The sequence below is a fragment of the Dasypus novemcinctus genome, chromosome 23 (genome assembly GCF_030445035.2).
Source record: "Dasypus novemcinctus isolate mDasNov1 chromosome 23, mDasNov1.1.hap2, whole genome shotgun sequence".
NCBI classification, from domain to species: domain Eukaryota; kingdom Metazoa; phylum Chordata; class Mammalia; order Cingulata; family Dasypodidae; genus Dasypus; species Dasypus novemcinctus.
The window spans coordinates 11,469,591-11,487,453 of record NC_080695.1 but is presented as its reverse complement, the minus strand read 5'-3'; the positions used below and the strand labels follow the sequence as shown (position 1 = coordinate 11,487,453).

The window sequence follows — 17,863 nt, the reverse complement described above, 5'->3', positions numbered from 1 at the left end:
TGTCCATCAATTCATCTTTTTCATAATGCATTTCAAAGTAAATTGTAAACATCAATACACTTCCCCATAAATACTTCAGCATGCAGATCATTACTAGAGTTCAATATTTGTTCATAGTCTTTATTCTTTTGATGTAAGATTTATTTATGTCTGCATAACTAAATCCTGTATCTAGCTATGAACACTTTGATTTTTAAAGCCTTTAATCAGTGTCTTCATTTATGATCAAATGGTCTGCATTTAGTATGCTATGTCATGTACAAGAGTAAAGTTCAGAACTATGTCATTAGGCTCTATGGTTTGATCTTCCTACTCCCCACAAATTTGTTTGACTAGCTCTTTTACATATTCTATAGCAAGTAAAAAAATTTTTTTCTAAACATTTGTTGAAAAGATGATGGCTGAAAGATTGAGTTGAAATCCCCAGCTATGGTTTTACCAGCTCTGGACAGCAGAAAAGTTGTTCCAACTCTCTGAGCCATTTCTTCTTTTCTGTTACAGAGCTAATAGTCTCCGTACAGCTAGAACAAATTAGATTATTTCTTTAATATGCAATTCCTCATATGTTTCTTCCCTCTTGTGGAAAATTCTTTGGGAGATGCACTATCTAGCCTCTAATTTTGTGCTGCTTTCTCGTTTCAGTTGCCTAAAATAGACTTTTTTGACTATTCTAAATTGGCTCCTCTTGACCAGCGCTGTTTTATCCAAGCTGCTGACCTCCTGATGGCAGACTTCAAAATGCTCAGCAGTCAGGACATCAAATGGGCCCTGCATGAGCTCAAAGGACACTATGCAATAACCCGAAAGGTGCTCTACTGGGTCTTCTTGTTTGGGTCACACCTTGACAGCTTCTTCCTGTTATAACAGAATAAAGAGTTCTGCTTGCGGAACTTAGGATGGTTTATGATGGCAGAGAGCTAAGGGGTTTGTCAGAGTGAAGATAAATAGACAAAGGTATTTGCTGATGAGGACTAACTGAATGAAAAGAAGTAACAGATCAGAAGCAGGGAAGTTCAGGTTTGACCATTAAGTGTGGAGGGTAACACATGTAGTGGGGTGCAGAGTGACTAGAGTATGAAAGATGAGTTGCAGTCCTGCCCCTCCCTAATTTGCTTTCTGACTAGGGCAGACCACTCAGTCATCTCCCAGGTGGCTTAGTTATCAGGTGCATAAGGTAAGGTGTTTAAGGAGCCCAGGAGCACAGTGGTACTTAGTGAAGATGAGTCATCTCAGAGGGGAGATGGCACCTACAGAAAGCAACTCTTTTTCCCCAGGACGCTGAAGAAAAGAGCCTCCTTCCCAAGGTTTAGGAGAGTACTCTTTACTAGTGGGTAACCAGAAGACCTCATTTAGTGAACATCCTGCACGGTGCCCGTTCATAGTGCAGGCAGCCCAGGCGGGAGAGTGAGCATCAGCAGGTCTTACTTTACTCCTCCTGGCCACTTCTTGCTATCATTAAATCTTACTCTGCTGAAGTTCTTGTGATTCCCAGCAAACACTGTGAATTTTTTTTCCCCAAAGGGCCTAAATGTGGAGTAACTTTAATAGTCAGAATACCCACTGCATCTTACCTGAATGAAGGTGAACCTCAGGTGAATGTGGCCTCATTTTGAGAGTCGAGGTAAAGCTACTTCCCCTTTAGGTTGTCAGGAAGATCAGGGCAATTATCAGCAAACTCCTATTTGTAGGTTAATTTTAGGTGAAATTACTTTGAGGAGAACAATTCTATTTCTGAATCTTATTCCTGTCCCATCACTGAAAAATGAAGGAGGTCCCCCCAAAAATAATGACCGGAAAGGGCTCTTTGATACATAGACTCTGCCTGACACCTTAAACGCTGCAGTGGTTCCTGTATGCCTTCTCTGAGCTCCCTAGGAGTGCAGATGAAAAGGAAAGGGCAGCAGCAGGAGACGGCCCCTTTGGTCTGGTGGTGAGCCATCCTCATTGGGAATGTTCCTGCCCAGGGGTGGACCACCGTGCTGGGACCGAGGAAAGGAACTCTGCCAGCATATGCTTCTTCCACTGAAAGCTCTGATCAGCCCACAAGCCACTCATTATTTGGGTGGGAAGTTGTAGGGTTTTCTGGCTACACTGCAACTTCCCTGTAGACCCAGTATAGTCTGGAGGTAATTTAAAGGCAGGAGATTTATCCAGGTGATCTCCTGAGCTTCCTCTGTGGCTTTAATTACAGTAAATCTGTGAAACACTTTGCTTGAAGAGCTACTTATTTCTCTTTATTAATTCTTTCCTTATCCCTTTCTTCACCTTTCTGACCCTTTTTTATGTTTTATGGTAACTTCTTGTTTTGATGGGTAGTTTAGAAACTTACATTTTGAAATGGAGTGGGTTTGGACTGTTTGAATTAAAGAGGGGTGTTTAAAGGGAAATACTGTCTGGCAGAAGCCAAAACTCAAGTCACAACTAAGCACTCCTCCCTGCTAATGCCAACGGTGCCCAGAGTTCTTCTGTGTAGGAAGTGACTGTCATGCTAACAGGAATTGTAAGAGACACACCCAGGAAATGTTTCTGAATTTTGTCAGGAGCATGGCTTCTATATGCCATCCCAAAACACAGTGATGCTCGGGAAAAGTCATAGTCACTACGAAGACAGAGGCACCTTTTCCCAGATTTTTTGTTTTTCTTTTACTATAGTAATCATCAAACATACATAAAAGTAGAAATTTTCTTTAAAGAGCCCCATTTAACCCATCATTCAGCTTTAGTCCTTATCAGTTCATATTGTTTTGTTTCATCTATAACCCTATCCACTTCTCCCCATCCCAGACCTTTTTGAAGTAATTTCCAAACATTTCATTTTTTTATCCTTAAGTATTTCAAAATCTATCTTTTTAGAAGATAGAGACTATAGATACGTAATCAAAATATTATCATACCTTAAAAATTAACAATAGTTCTAGATCCTTGACATCATCAAATATCCCAGCAGTTTTCAAATTTTTCTGAATTTGGAAAAATCCTTTTTTGGGGGGAACAGCTTGTTTGCTTATACCAGGTTCAGAATAAAATCTTATCATTTTTTAGTAATGAAAGATTGATGGGTGTGTTACTTAAATCTCTTTTAATCTACAAGTTCTCTCTCCTTTCTCATCCCTTTATTCTTGCTGCTTATTTGTTGAAAAAATCGAGTTGTTTATCCTATAAGGTTTTACTACCTGGATTCTGCTGACTGCACCCCTTCAGCACCCTCCTAACTGGTTCCTCTATTCCCTGTATTTCCTGTAAATGAACCGATCCCTGGAGTCTTAGTCAAATTCAGTTTTTTGTTTTGTTTTGTTTCTTTGCCTTGAGTTTTTTTTTTTCAGATTTATTTATTTATCTCCCTCGCCTCCCCCTCCCCCCCCATTGTTTACGCTCACTGTCTGCTCTCTGGGTCTGTTTGGTTTTTTTGTTTTATTTCTCCCCCCCCATCCCCTCCCACCCCAGTTGTCTGTTCTCTGTGTCCATTCGCTGCATGTTCTTCTTTTTGTCTGCTTCTATTGTTGTCAGCGGCACGGGAATCTGTGTTTCTTTTTATTGCATCATCTTGTTGTGTCAGCTGTCTGTGTGTGCGGCGCCATTCCTGGGCAGACTGCACTTTCTTTTGCACTGGTCAGCTCTCCGAACAGGGTGCACTCCTTGCGCATGCGGCTTCCCTACGCAGGGGACACCCCTCCGTGGCACGGCACTCCTCGCGCGCGTCAGCACTGCGCGTGGGCCAGCTCCACACAGATCAAGGAGGCCCGCCCGGGGTTTGAACCATGAACCTTCCACGTGGTAGATGGACGCCCTAACCACTGGGCCAAGTCCGCTTCCCTGTGTCTGTTTTTTGTGTGCTCATCTTTTTAGGGGGTGCCGGGAACCAAACCCGGGACCTTCCATGTGGGAGGGAGGCACCCAGTGGTTTGAGCCACCTCCACTCCATGCCTTGGATTTTAATTCCAATTCTTCCATTTGTTAGTCTTTTGACTTTGAATAAGTGTCTTAAACTTGCCAACCTGTAGTTTTCTTTTGTTGTATAATCAATATTTTATGTGACTATTATGAAATTAAATGAAATAACTCTTAACGATTATAGAAAGCTCATAATGCCCACAGTATATATCAGGTCCCAGTAAATGAGTTCTTAACCCTTCATACTTCTTCGTATGTGCTACAGAACGTTTTTGAGCTTTTGTATTTAAAAATTATTCCATAACTGTCTCATAATACTATCTTCAAAGTCAGTCCTTAGAGTAACGTTACAAGAACCTAATGTTGCATCCTCCTTGGCTTTGCAGTGCTCACTTCTAGCCCTAAAGGGCCTCCTCTGGTTCCTTCTCAGTGTGTGGTGTGGAGGCCTAGAGGACACACACCGTGTGTGTGTGCAGTTGTAGATATTTTTTTAGCTCAACTTTTCTTGGAAGTATACTTGGAGAACCCCAGTGTAGCTATAGTATTTATAGATCTTTTAATTTTTTTTCTGGTTTAAAAGCTCTGTGAGGACAGAAATGCTGTCTCAGTGCTAAGCGTGTGTGTTTGTTTTTTCTCAACAGATTTATGTTTTGTTTGAAAGGAATGGATTTTGAAAGAAAAAACATGAGACAGGGAGAAGTATGGAATAGAAAAAATAAAAACGTGAACTGTTCTGATAATTATTTTATAACCACAACAAACCAGTACAGAGAATGTCCTATACAAAAGTGCATAATAAAAGTTCAGCGGTTAAGGTGTTCTCTTAGCAAGGCTGAGGATTTCAGTCTCTGGTATTGGAGTTTAGTCCGCAGGGCTTGTTTTAAGGGTGGATCACTGGGTTGTGGCAGCCCTTGCTTTAACCAGATTTGAACAGAAGAATGTCCACATGGCCCAAAGCGTTATAGACAAAGTGCTTGTTTTCATGTGTCACACGATTACCAAAGTTCCTGCACGGGATGTGGTGCCAGGTGGGATTGGACTTCCTGTTAAACTCCATTGGGGCCGCTATATCCTTTGTGTTCTATTTCACCAATGCTGGAGTTGCACACTCCTCCAGCATGTCAATGTTTTCCATCACAGCCTTTTGGTCACACAAGATTAGGAAGAAATAGGCCTGGTGGGAACTGCCCTGGCTCCCAAAGCTGGGCACATCTCAGTGCGAGTGTTTTCAGTGAATAATTTCTAAACCCAACGGAAAAGTTGTAAAGCCTTAGAACTCACTACTGGAAATACTTTTTGAAAAGAATGTTTGTTTTTTAGCCAAGTAATTAATTTTCCTAGTTTTTAAACTAGGAAACTAGTTTTTAAACTATTTAAAATAGTGCTAAAATGCTTATTTATAATGTATCATACAGCAGGCTTAAGGTCCCTTCTTCAATGCCTTCCTCCTCTGCAGAGGCATCTCCCAACTCTTTCATCTGTTCCTTTTAGTATTTACCTCCATAGTTATGAACATGTGCTTATGTTTGGTTCATCGGTTTTAGAAATTATTTTTAGCTTTCTTTTATACTTGATGAGGATTCTAGATCTTAAATAGTTAAACAATTTTTATTAGATATTTTTTCAGTTTTCATTATGACTTTGGAAATGTTCACTTCTGGGGCAAGTAATGTTCTATGAGTTTCCTTTCTTTGATTTTCTGTTTTACTTGGAGTTAAACTTGGTTGTCTCCTTTTTTTCATCTGCTTTGTTTTTTTGTTTTGTTTTTTGACTCACTGGCTAAGGCTTTCCACACCCAGCAACTCTAAGACACAGGTTTTTGTTGTTTTGTGGGTTTTTTTCCATTTAAAAAAAATTTTTATTGAAGTATGTCATTCATATGTGAAAATACATAAGCAATTAGTATATAGTAAAAGTTGTGAACTTGCAAAACAAGCATGCATGACATCATACAGGGCTCCCATACATTGCCCCACCACCAATACCTTGCTTTGTTGTGAATCATTTGTTGCAAATTATGAAAGAACATCTTCAAAGTATTAACTACTATCGTCCGTATCTTATATTTGTTGTATTTTCCCCTCAACCCTCCCTATTGTTTTCATTTTTAAATAAACCATGCAATTTATCTGAAGTTTAGACCTAATGGTATTTGGTATAATCCCAGAGCTGTGTATTCATCTCTTCAGTCAATATTAGAGCATTTTCATTACTCCAAAACAAGAAAAAGACAAAAATCAAACCACTATCATACCCATATATTAACACTCCTAATTATAAATCCTATGATATGCTTCCATCATTTCTATTCATTTCCAAACAACTTTTTTTAACCAATTCTGCACTGATTAAACCTCAGCTTTCCGTTCTCTAACCACATTTTATTCTTGCATGGCTTAAATTCTAGCTATTAATTCCATGAGTTTGCTCATTGTATTTAGTTCATAACAGCAAAACCATACATTATTTGTGCTTTTGTGTCTGACTTGCTTCACTCACCATAATGTTCTCCAGGTTCATCGGTATTATCACTCTTCACGACTTCAATTCTTCTTACAGCTGAATGCTGTTCCATCATGTGTATATACCATAGTTTGCTTATCTCTTCATCAGTTGATGGACACCTGGGTTGTTTCCATCTGTTAGCCATTGTGAATAATGTCACTGTGAACATCGGTGTGCAAATGGATGTTCTTGTACCTGCTCTCAGATATTCTGGGTAATATACCTAGTAGTGGTATTGCTGGGTCATGTGGCAGATGTATATCTGACTTCTTTAGGAACTAACAAACAGTTCTCCACAGTGGCTGTACCATTCTACATTCCCACCAACAATGAATAAGCATTCCTGTCCCCACATCCTCTCCAACATTTGTGTTTTTCTGTTTTTTTCATAGTAGCCATTCTAGTAGGTGTAAAATACCTCATTGTAATTTTGATTTGCATTTCCCTAATAGCCAGTGATGATGAATATTTTTTATGTTTTATCACCATTTTTATTATTTAGAAATATGTTCACGTCTTTGCCCATTTTTTAATTGGGTCATTTTTTAATTTTTGAGTTGTAGGATCTTTTTATGTATCATGTATATTAGACCCTTGTCAGATGTGTGATTTCCAAATATTTCCCCCAATTGAGTAGGTTGCCTTTTTACCATCTTCACAAAGTCCATTGAGATGCAGAAGTGTTTAATTTTGAGGAGGTCCCGTTTTTCTATTTTTTCTTTGGTTGCTCGTGCTTTGGGTATAAGATTTAAGAGACCCCCACCTACTACAAGGTTTTGTGGATGTTTCCCTATATTGTCTTCTAGACGTATTATGGTTCTGACTTCTATGTTTCAGTCTTTGATCCATTTTGACTTGACTTTTGATTAGGGAATGAGATAGGGGTCCTCTTTCATTCTTTTGGTTATGGATATATCCATTTCTCCCAGCACCATTTGTTGAAGAGACTGTTCTGTCCCAGAAAAGTTGACTTGGTAGGCTTATCAAAAATCATTTGACCATAAGCTTTGCACAGCAGCAGTATCATAGCGAATGAGGTCTCTCTGAGGTATAAATATTACTAATTGGGAAAAAAAATCAGTTAACCATAGAGGTACAGGTCTACTTAAGAACTTTTAGTTTGATTCTGTTGATCGGTGTGTCTTTCAGCCAATACCATGCTGTTTTGACCATTGTAGCTTATAACACACTTCATGGTCAGGAAGCATGAGTCTTCCAACTTACTACTACTTTTTTAGAATGTTTCTGGCTTTTGGGGACTCCTTTCCCTTTCAAATAAATTTGGTAATTGACTTTTCTGTTTCTGTGAAGTAGGTTGTTGGAATTTATTTTGGATTTGCTTTGAATCTGTAAATCAGTTTGGGTAAAATTGGCATCTTCACAATGTTTAGTCTTCTAATCCATGAACATGAAATGTCCTTCCATTTGTTTAGGTGGTCTTTGATTTCTTTTAGCAGTGTTTTGTAGTTTTCTGAATATAAGTCCTTTACATTCTTGGTTAAATTAATTCCTGGATATTTGAGTCTTTTTGTTGCTATTGTAAATGGAATTTTTTTTTCTTGATTTCTTCCTCAGCTTGCTCATTGTACTAGTCTGCTAAAGAGGTACTAATACAAAATACCAGAAATCTGTTGGTTTTTATAAAGGGTATTTACTTGGGGTAAAAACTTACAGTCCTAAGGCCATGAAAAGTCCAACTTAAGGCACCACAAGAGGTGTTCTCTCACCAAAGTCAGCTGCCACATGTTGAAGCAAGTTGGTGGGAAATCTCTTCCCCTGCTGTCTTCCCTCTGGCAGTGTGATGTAATTCAGCATAGGAACTCTGGGTTCATTTTCCAGTTTTGGTACTTGCTGATAAATAACATCTAACCTTTAATTACCTCATTTATAAGATTTAAATTAAAATACCTGCCCTGTTTACCTTACTGAGTTTTTGTAAATAACCCTGGTAAAAGTTCGGGGTATTTAACTTTAGGTAACTTTGTAGAAATTAGTAGTCTTTCAGCTGAGTGCAAAAATGTAACTTTAAGTTTGGTGCTTAGGGGTTTTTGAGGAATACCTTAGGTAGTGGGAATTCCAGAAGGAAGAAACAGAAAGCAAGGGAAATACTCAGGGGACCTGAATCTCTGAACTGACCATGTGATAGCCAGACCCTGAGCCTCAAGAGACTTGCAACTCCTACACTCAGGTTTATTGGACTTACCCCACTCAGCTAACATGGAGGTAAAGAAGGTCAACCACTACACCAGGGAGCCAAGAGTGCCTACAACTGAAAGCAGGAGAATTGCATCCAGCATCCATGTGGAATCTAAGCCCCCTCTTGATATAGATGTGGAGTGGACACAACCATCCTAAGGTCCACAGGATGGAGGAATAGAGTATGGATTAGAGTGGACTTACTGATATCCTATACATGAACTATTGTGATTAGTAATCAAAGAAAATGTGGCATTGGTGTGGAGAAAGTGGCCATGGTGGCTGCTGGGGGTAGGGAGTGGGAGGAAGAGATGTTATGTGAGGGCATTTTCGGGGGTTGGAGTTGTCCTGGGTGGTGCTGCAGGAACAGTTACCAGACATTGTATGTCCTCCCATGGCCCACTGGGTGGACTGGGGGAGAGTGTGGGCTATGGTGTGGACCATTGACCATGAGGTGCAGCGGTGCTCAGAGATGTATTCACCAAGTGCAATGAATGTCTCTTGATGGTGGAGGAGGTTGTTGTTATGGGGGGAGGAGTGGGGAGAGGGAGGCGGGGGGGGGGGGGTATATGGGGACCTCATGTTTTTTGAATGTAACATTAAAAAAATAAAGACAAAAAAAAAGCAAGGAAAGAGGAACTGCAACCATGGGACACATTGATAGGGGAGGTAGAAAGATAGCAATGTGAATTCTGCCCTCTGCCAACTCTTGATGGGATTTCACTGAATCCCTTTGTGAAGATAAGGAGGTGATGTCAAAGGGTGGAGCTTTGGTTCCATTGTTGGCCTGAATTCGGACTCTAGTTTTTCATAAGATTTGACTTGGGGCAAGTTCTTTTCCTCTCTACCTCTTTCTTTCCTCTACTATAAGATAAATAAAACCTGTTCATAGGATTATTGTAAGAATCTAAAGAGATAATGAATAGAAAGTTCCCACTGTACTGCTTAGTTAGCACATAGGAGGTATATAGAGCAAATGGTAATTCCCTTGTAAGAGCTTTGAGAAGGAAGGAGTGGGGGGGGGGGCGATATATTAAGGTGAAAGAATGATCCTTTCATCTTCAGTAGATAAAATGCTTATTTTCTTTTATCATTGCACCACAGAGACATATCAGCCTCTTTCTCTACGGTAAAGAGATTAGGAATATGATTATTACCAACATTCCTGTAACACTTAGAAATCCCCTATAACCTTCCATTTACTTCTCAAAGGAGTATAAATGCAGACTGGGCAAACTGCTAAGGACATACCATGAACTGTGGAAACAGCTTCTCTCCTCAGAGACACATAGTGGATTGGAGGAGACCTCAGGAAACAAAGTCAAATAACTATATAATTACAACTGCAATAAGTACTTTAGAAGAAAAATGCAGGGTACTTTGAAAGGGTGTAAAAGGAGGATCTCCCTGAGCAAGTGACATTTAATCACAAATCTAAGTTTTAAGAATGTAGGAGTTACATGAAGGGGGACGGGGCTTACATGAGGAATACTGGCATAGCGCTGGTGTGGAGGGAAAGGATCATGAGTTCGGTTTTGGACATGTTCAATTGCTAACATGCACGTAGGGCCTGTGAGTCGTCCAAGGAAGAAGCACTGGTTGGGTGGTTGAGTGAGCAAAAAGATTGAAAGTTCAGAAGGGAACTTCATAGGCTGGAGATCGGATTTGGGAGTCATCAGCATATGAAAAGTGACCTCACCAGGCTGGATGAGATTACCTTAGAGAGAGACTGGCAGGTGAGAAGAGAGCCAAGGCTCCTGCCTGGAGGAACTCTTAACATATAAAGATGGAGTAGGGGAGGATTGCCAAGAAGGAGCAAGGAAAGAGGAAATCAGGAGAGTAGTGTCATGGAAGCCAAAAACAAAAGTGTTTCAAGGGAGTATGGACGGAATTATGCTGCTAAGAGGTTAAGTAAGATGGGGTCCAGAACGTCGGCATTAGATTTAGCCCCTTGTTAACAACCTTAACAAGTAAAAGACGAGAAACATGCCAGATTAGAGGGAGTTGGAAATCTCATGGAAGGTGAGGCAGTGAAACAACATATAAATAGTTCTTTTCACAAGTTTGGCTACAAAAGAAGGAAAGGGTCTGGAGGCTGAAAGGAGAAGAAGGTCAAGGAAACGTAGATTTTTCTTTTTTAGATGGCAAAGATTTGAGCACATTTAAATGCTGGTTGGAAAAATCTAGCGAAGAGGGAGATGCTGAAGGTGTGGGGAAAAAATCAGTCGTGTAAGATTTTGAGCTCCAGCATGCGGTAGCTGAAAGCAAAGAGGAGTGTGGGGAAATGAAGTTAGTGGAGAGAGAGAGAGGGAGAGTCGGCCAGAGAAACACCATAGATCTGCCTGTGGAATATAACTGAGTACTCGGGTTCTGTGGAATTTAACCTGTGCTTATTTAAGGGTACCTTGAACATTTATTTCCTTACATCTTCTTTTAATCTGTCAGTAAGCATTTTTGTTTTGCTACTGTAGATGTTTATGAAATTAGAAAATGAAAATAATGAAATATTACCTGTTTATTTTGCTGCTGCCTATTTCTAGTAAGACAGGAAAGAGCTGAAACTATGAGTCAGAATGAGATTTGGGGGTTGTTTATGTTTCACTTGTTTCTGCTTTCCATTTATAGTGTAACCTTTCCCTTTCTCAATTTTTAGGCCTTTTCTGATGCCATTAAAAAATGGCAGGAGTTATCACCAGAAACCAGTGGAAAAAGAAAAAAGAGAAAAGAAATGAATCAGTATTCTTACATAGATTTCAAATTTGAACAAGGTAATGGCAAAATGAGAGCACTGCTGAAAATATATGAAATTACATTGCAAAACCTGGGCCCTTCCCTTCGCAGTGAATGAAGTCATTATAGGATGCTTCCAGATGCATGCCAAATTCATCCATTGGGTAACACTCTTGATGTGAACTGATTTGATGGCATGTCAGAATTTTTAGAAAGTAGTTAGAATTCTCAGTTTCTTTCTTGCTGCTTACACTATACTCCAACAGGAAAATTGGGGGCATTAATGATTTCACATGTGAAAAAATGTTGGTGGCTCTTAGGGGAAAAAAAAAACTTGTCTTGCAGGTTTGATAAGAATTAGTTGTACTGCTAGTAAAAACTAAACTAGTGACTGATTGCTTGTTGCATAGGGGTCATTTATACATTTGAGAGAGATTGGCCTTTGTGGTTTTTTCCTTCAGAGTGGCTTTTTCATAGGAAAAAAACAAATGACTCATAGTAGCCACATGTTAATTTTAAAATTCTATTTTTCTTATTGATGAAATAACTGCTGAAAGCCCTTTCAAAGAGGTTAATTCATACCTAATCCCCAAAGGTAAAGTTGTTGAATTTTTTGACAAATTTCATCTGAATTGCTTGAGTCCAAGAAAAGAGTTCATTATAACTTTTCATAAAGATTGTATTGTAAGTATTTCCCTTTCCTTTTCTCCTGTTTGTCTTTCTGTTAAATCTCTACTTGATTTCATGTGTTATTAAATGGAAAATTCATGATAAAACTGTAGAGTTGGAAAGTACTTGAAATTATTAACTCTTCATGATCTAAAAGAAAATCACCTAACTGTGGTTCCTAAAGTCCCTGAAGCTAGTCTGTAGAGCAGTGCTTTTGATATGACACTTTGACTGGTCTATGGCAATATGAGAGCAAGTTTTTCATTCAGCTAAATTTATTCACATCTTAGACCAGGCAGCCCTGATACAGGCATGCATTCCCTGTTTCTGATGTTCAGTGGGGAAGAAAAGTGCTGCTTTGCAAGACAGTCCATTCCCTCGTTAGTCAGATGTTTATTTTAAAGAGTTCTTTCTTCATATCAAGCCAGAGTGTTCCTTCCTGAAATTTCCTCCATGGTTATAATTGATTCCTCTGAAGTGACTCATAATCTATTTCTTTCCTCTTCCTAAGAATACCTTAGCTTTTTACAAGCAAAACATATCCCACAATAGTGTTGGTCTTTTCACTCACACACTTTTAAGTCATATACCCCACTCTGTTAATATTGCTGCCTCTGATTTTTTTTTTAAGATTCCCCCCCCCCCGCCCGACCTACCCTGCTGTGTTTTGCTGTCTCTGTCCATTTACTATGTGATCTTCTGTATCTATTTCTCTTTTTGTCTTCTCTTCTCATCTTTCTCCTCTAGGATGCAGAGGGATTTGATCCTGAGGACCTCTGATGTGGAGAGAGGTTCCTTGTCAATTGCGCCACCTCGGTTCCTGGTCTCTGCTGTGCTTCACTGTGACTCTCTCTTTTGTTGCATCATCATCTTGCTGTGTGACTCACTTGAACGGGCACTGGCTCACCATGCGGGTACTCACCTGGGCACTTGGCTCACCGTGTGGGCACTTGGCTCACCGCATGGGCACTTGGCTCACCGCATGGGCACTTGGCACACTGCACAGGCACTTTCTCTTCTTTTTCACCAGGGGGTCCCAGGGATCAAACCTGAGTCCTCCCGTGTATTAGGCAGAGGCCTTATCACTTGAGCCACATCTGCTTCCTTGCATCTGATATTTTTATTTGCCCTTTTAACTTAATCTTTTTAGCTTCATCCCAGTGTTTCAGGTATATCCTTTTAATTTTAGATTGTTACTTTTAAATTGCACTTAGTTGGTCATCTTCAAGGATACTGGAAATAAGAAATAGGAAAATAATTTTCATTTACTTTAATAATTTAATATGTATGGCTTATTGGTAAAATTAGTCTTGCAAGACAGCAGTTTATAAGCACACAGAATCCTGCAGCTATTCCAGGAATCCCACTTTTGACCTTTTCACCTTGTTTTTCCAACCAAGCAGTGCTATTTGGGCTGTACATTGCTTGACTGAGAGAGACTGGGTGCTCACTCCAGTTTTATGGGCTTACCTGCTAACCACTACACAGTTTTCTTATGAAGAGGCTGGCTGGCCTATGGATATAAACTAAACATCATTAACAGTGCCATATATCACCTCTATCAAGGCTGACAAGAAAAAAGAGAAAATACAAATTAGCAAGCTAGGAATGAAATAGGATATCACTATAGAGTCTATATAGAGGGAATACTAGGAGCAACTTTAAACACATTTGACAAATTAGATGAAATGGGCCAATTCCCTATAAAGTACAAACTACAAAAACTGATATAATATGAAATATATAATTTAATAGCCTTACAACTGTTAAAGAAATTGAATTAGTAATTTTAAATCTCCCAATAAAGAAATCTCCAGCCCCAGATGAGTTCACTGAAGAATTCTACCAAATGTTTAAAGAATTAACACCAATTCTACACAGTCTCTTCCAGAAAACCAAAGAGGTACATTCCCAATTCAGTCTTTGAAGCCATTACCCCAATACCAAAACCAGACAAAAACAGGACAAAAAATAAAATTACAATGAATATCACTCATAAATATAGATTTATTGTAGATAAAGGTGCAAAATCTGGAACAAAATAACAACAAATAGAACTCAGCACTATATAGAAAGAATTAGGCACCATGACTAAATGAGGTTTATTCCAGGGATGCAAGACTGGTTCAGTATTGAAAAAAATCAGAATAATCTACTATATTAAGAGGCTGAAGAAGAAAAATCACATGATCATATCAGTTGGTACAGAAAAGGCATTTCACAGAATTTCAACACATAAGAACTCTCAGAAAGCTAGAATAAAGGCCAACATAATAAGGCAAGAAAAGGAAATAAAAACAGAAGAGAAGTATAAAACTCCCTATATGCAGATAACATGATCATCTCTGAAGAAAATTCCATGGACTCTACGAGAAACCTCCTGTATTGTTAAGTGAATTCAGCAGGGTTGCAGAATAAGAGTTCAACCTATAAAAAATTGTACTTCTCTGTACTAGCAGTGAATTTGGTGAAACTGAAATTTAAATTTAAAATGCAATACTATTTACAATTATTCTACCAAAATGCAGTATTTTGGTGTAAATATAACACAATATGGACAGGAAGTGTATGTTGAAAACTACAAATAACTGATAAAAGAAATAAAACATAAATAAATGGAGAGAGATACTGCATTTCATGAATTGGAAGACTGAACATAAAGATGTTAATTCTCCCCAAATTGATAGACAATTTTTGTGCAGTTCCTATAATATTTTAGCAACATTTTTTTGTAGATAGAGGTAAGACTCTTCTAAAAATTTTAAGGAAAAGGCAGCTATGAAAAAGGAAAATGAAGTAGGGGAAATCAGTCTGCCTGATATCAAGACTTATTATATAGTTATAGTAATAGAGATTGAATATTGATGGAGTGGTAGACATGTAGATCAGTGGAATAAAATCAAGAAGCTAGAAATAGACCCCCACAAATATGCCTAACTTTTTTACTCCTTTGTTAATAATATAACAGCTTTATTGAGGTACAGTTCACATACCATCTAATTCACCCACTTAAAGTATTTAGTCATTGGTTTTTTAGTATATTCATAATTGGGCACCCATCACCACAGTCAATTTTAGAATATTTTTATCACCCCAAAAAGAAACCCTATACCTATTAGCAGTCACTTCCCATTCCCCCACTTACAACCTCCCCCAGCCCCTGGCAACCACTAATCGTTCTGTCTCTATGAATTTGCTTATTCTGGACATTTCATATAAATGAAATCATACCATACATGGTCTTCCTTTTCCCCCCTGTTTAGTCCTGGCTTTAGTCAATATTTTTATTAAAATTATTTTCTACAAACATAAAGTTGGATATAGAACAGAATGGTAGTGAAAGGTCTATATTGTGAAGATGATTATCACTTAAAAGCTAACAGCCATTGAATATTTACTATGTAAATACATGCTGTTCAGATCCCTTAACATATATTATTTCTTTTAATCCTCAAAATCCTACCCACGAAGTTGCTTTTCTTATATTACAAATTGAGAAATCAGGGGTCTAGAGAAGTTAAGTGACTTGCTTCAGGTCCAATAAGTTAAGACACAGTAGAGAAGAATTGAAACCCAGACTCTCTGGTTCCAGAACTTGAGTTCTTAAGCTTTATGGTATAAAATCCATCCCCAGGTGACCAAATATCTTCCTATGGAAATGAGCTGAATATTATGTTAAAGTTATATCTGTTACGAACCCTAATATGAGTAGTATCATGGGTATGAGAAAAAGAAAAGGCCTACATGGAGCATAAACAAACAAAACCCTAAATCCTGTATTTTTAATAACAAAAGAAAATAGAATGGCTATATTTATACCAAACCTAAAAGAATATTTGTAGATTGTCTTTTTCTTCTAAGTAATCTGGATTTAGGTAACACACAAGTGTTGTTTTATATCTTTAAAGAGTACTGAACAAAATATAATTTCTAGCTAAATGATGGGAAAAAATTGAACTCACTTAGATAAAAGAACTGTAGTTAAGTAATCAAGTATTACCAAAGAACCAAGAGCTGGCCCACAATTTTACTTTATATTCAAAAGTTAAAAAACTATTATAAAAACAGAACTATATTAAAGATTGCTCATTTTTTTAAAACACCAAGGTATATACAGTACACTTTTGACTTCTTATTAAATATGTCATAAAAACAATCCAAAAAAATTAAGTATTATACCTTTTTGATAATATTGCAAACTTCAGATTTTTTTTTAGAGGAATTTTCTGACAAATTTGGTTTTACAGAGTCAATCATAATAGCGCAGGCTATTTAGGTTATTTTTTATAAGATTTTTCTATGTCTGACATAAAAATATTCTGTTACACTAATATAGTGATTCTTATTTTAAAATAATAAGATATTATCCTAATGACATTTTGATTGTGGTAGTAAAAAAAAAAAAAACCTAGTTCTATTATCAGAAAAGATAATGGTAAAATAAGATTTTAAGAGATTCTTTATGTAAAAGAAATCTCAACTTTTCCTACCCATGTTTTTCAGTGCTTCTGTCATACATGGTCTTATGCAACTTTGACTTCAAGATTTATCCCATAGCATGTATCAGTACTGTAGCAGTTTGATATGGTTATGAATTCCAAAAATAGATACTAGATTATGTTTGTACCTGCTCTGTACCTGGGCATGATTGAGTTATGATTAGGGCTTTGATTGGGCCATGTCGTTAGGGCATTGAGTCCCCACCCGTTGGTGGGGGCAAGGCATGGCAAAGGACAGAGTTTGAGGGTTCTTAATGTTGGAGTTCGATGTTGAAGTCTTAAGGTAGAGCCCAGGGAAAGAGACAGAGCTGCTCGCCTGATAGTCTTAAGCTGACCCTGTGGAGAGAGGCAAAACCTAGAGAGCCTCATAGTCTACAGCTGACCTTGTGGAGAAAACAGAGAAGCTGAGCCCAGAGGAACCCAGGAAACCTGAACCCTGGCGGATACTGGCAGCCATCTTGCTCTAACACGTGAAAATAGACTTTGGTGAGGGAAGTAACTTATGCTTTATGGCCTGGTACCTGTAAGCTCCTACCCCAAATAAATACCCTTTATAAAAACCAACCAATTTCTGATATTTTGCATCAGCACCTCTTTGACTGACTAATAGAGAATTTGGTACCAAGGAGTAGAGTAGTGCTTTTGCAATTACCAAAATGCTGGAATGGTTTTATAAATGGGTATTTTTTCGAGGAATTGTGAGATACTTAGGAGAAAAGACCTACAGTCCTTTGAAGAGACTTTTGATAGCAATATGGATGCTGAAGAGATTTTATGATGCCTTAGAAGTAAATGATGAAACTGTTATTGGAAACTGGAGGAAAGGTGATCCATGTTGCAGAGAACTTAGCAAGATTAACTTCTGGTGTTTTATGGAAAGCAGAATTTGAAAATGGTGAGCCTGCACATTTAGCCGAAGAAATCTCCAGTGTAAACACGGAGGTGCGGCTTGGCTTCTGCTTGTAGCTTATAGCAAAATGCTAGATGAGAGAGATAATGCTGAGGACCAAACTGTTGGGCACAAAGAAAACAGAAGCTAAATCTGGAAATTCCAAGCCTCTGGAAATCAGGTTCCCAGAAGAAAGTGCCCCATTGGAGGGCTAAACTAAACTTGGAACTTGTAAATCAAGATTGAAGATGCAGTTATCTCAGAAAGACTTGTGGAGGCAGCAGACTTGGCCCAGTGGTTAGGGAGGGCGTCCATCTACCACATGAGAGGTCCGTGGTTCAAACCCCAGGCCTCCTTGACCTGTGTGCAGCTGGCCCATGCACAGCAAGGAGTGCTGTGCCATGCAGGGGTTGTCTGCCATGTAGGGGAGCCCCATGCGCAAGGATTGCACCCCATAAGGAGAGCCGCCCAGAGCGAAAGAAAG

General features: G+C 38.5%; 1 protein-coding gene across 7 annotated transcripts in view; it reads left to right on the top strand.

Moving 5' to 3' along the window:
• Positions 1-17,863, top strand: part of RNF216 (ring finger protein 216) — a 204,825-nt gene that overhangs the window by 63,409 nt on the left and 123,553 nt on the right. For all 7 annotated transcript variants that reach the window (XM_058285740.2, XM_058285738.1, XM_058285737.1 and 4 more), the window contains 2 exons: positions 643-807; positions 11,246-11,360. In XM_058285740.2, the coding sequence (XP_058141723.1) occupies positions 643-807; positions 11,246-11,360 (280 nt within the window). The remainder of the gene's footprint in view (positions 1-642; positions 808-11,245; positions 11,361-17,863) is intronic.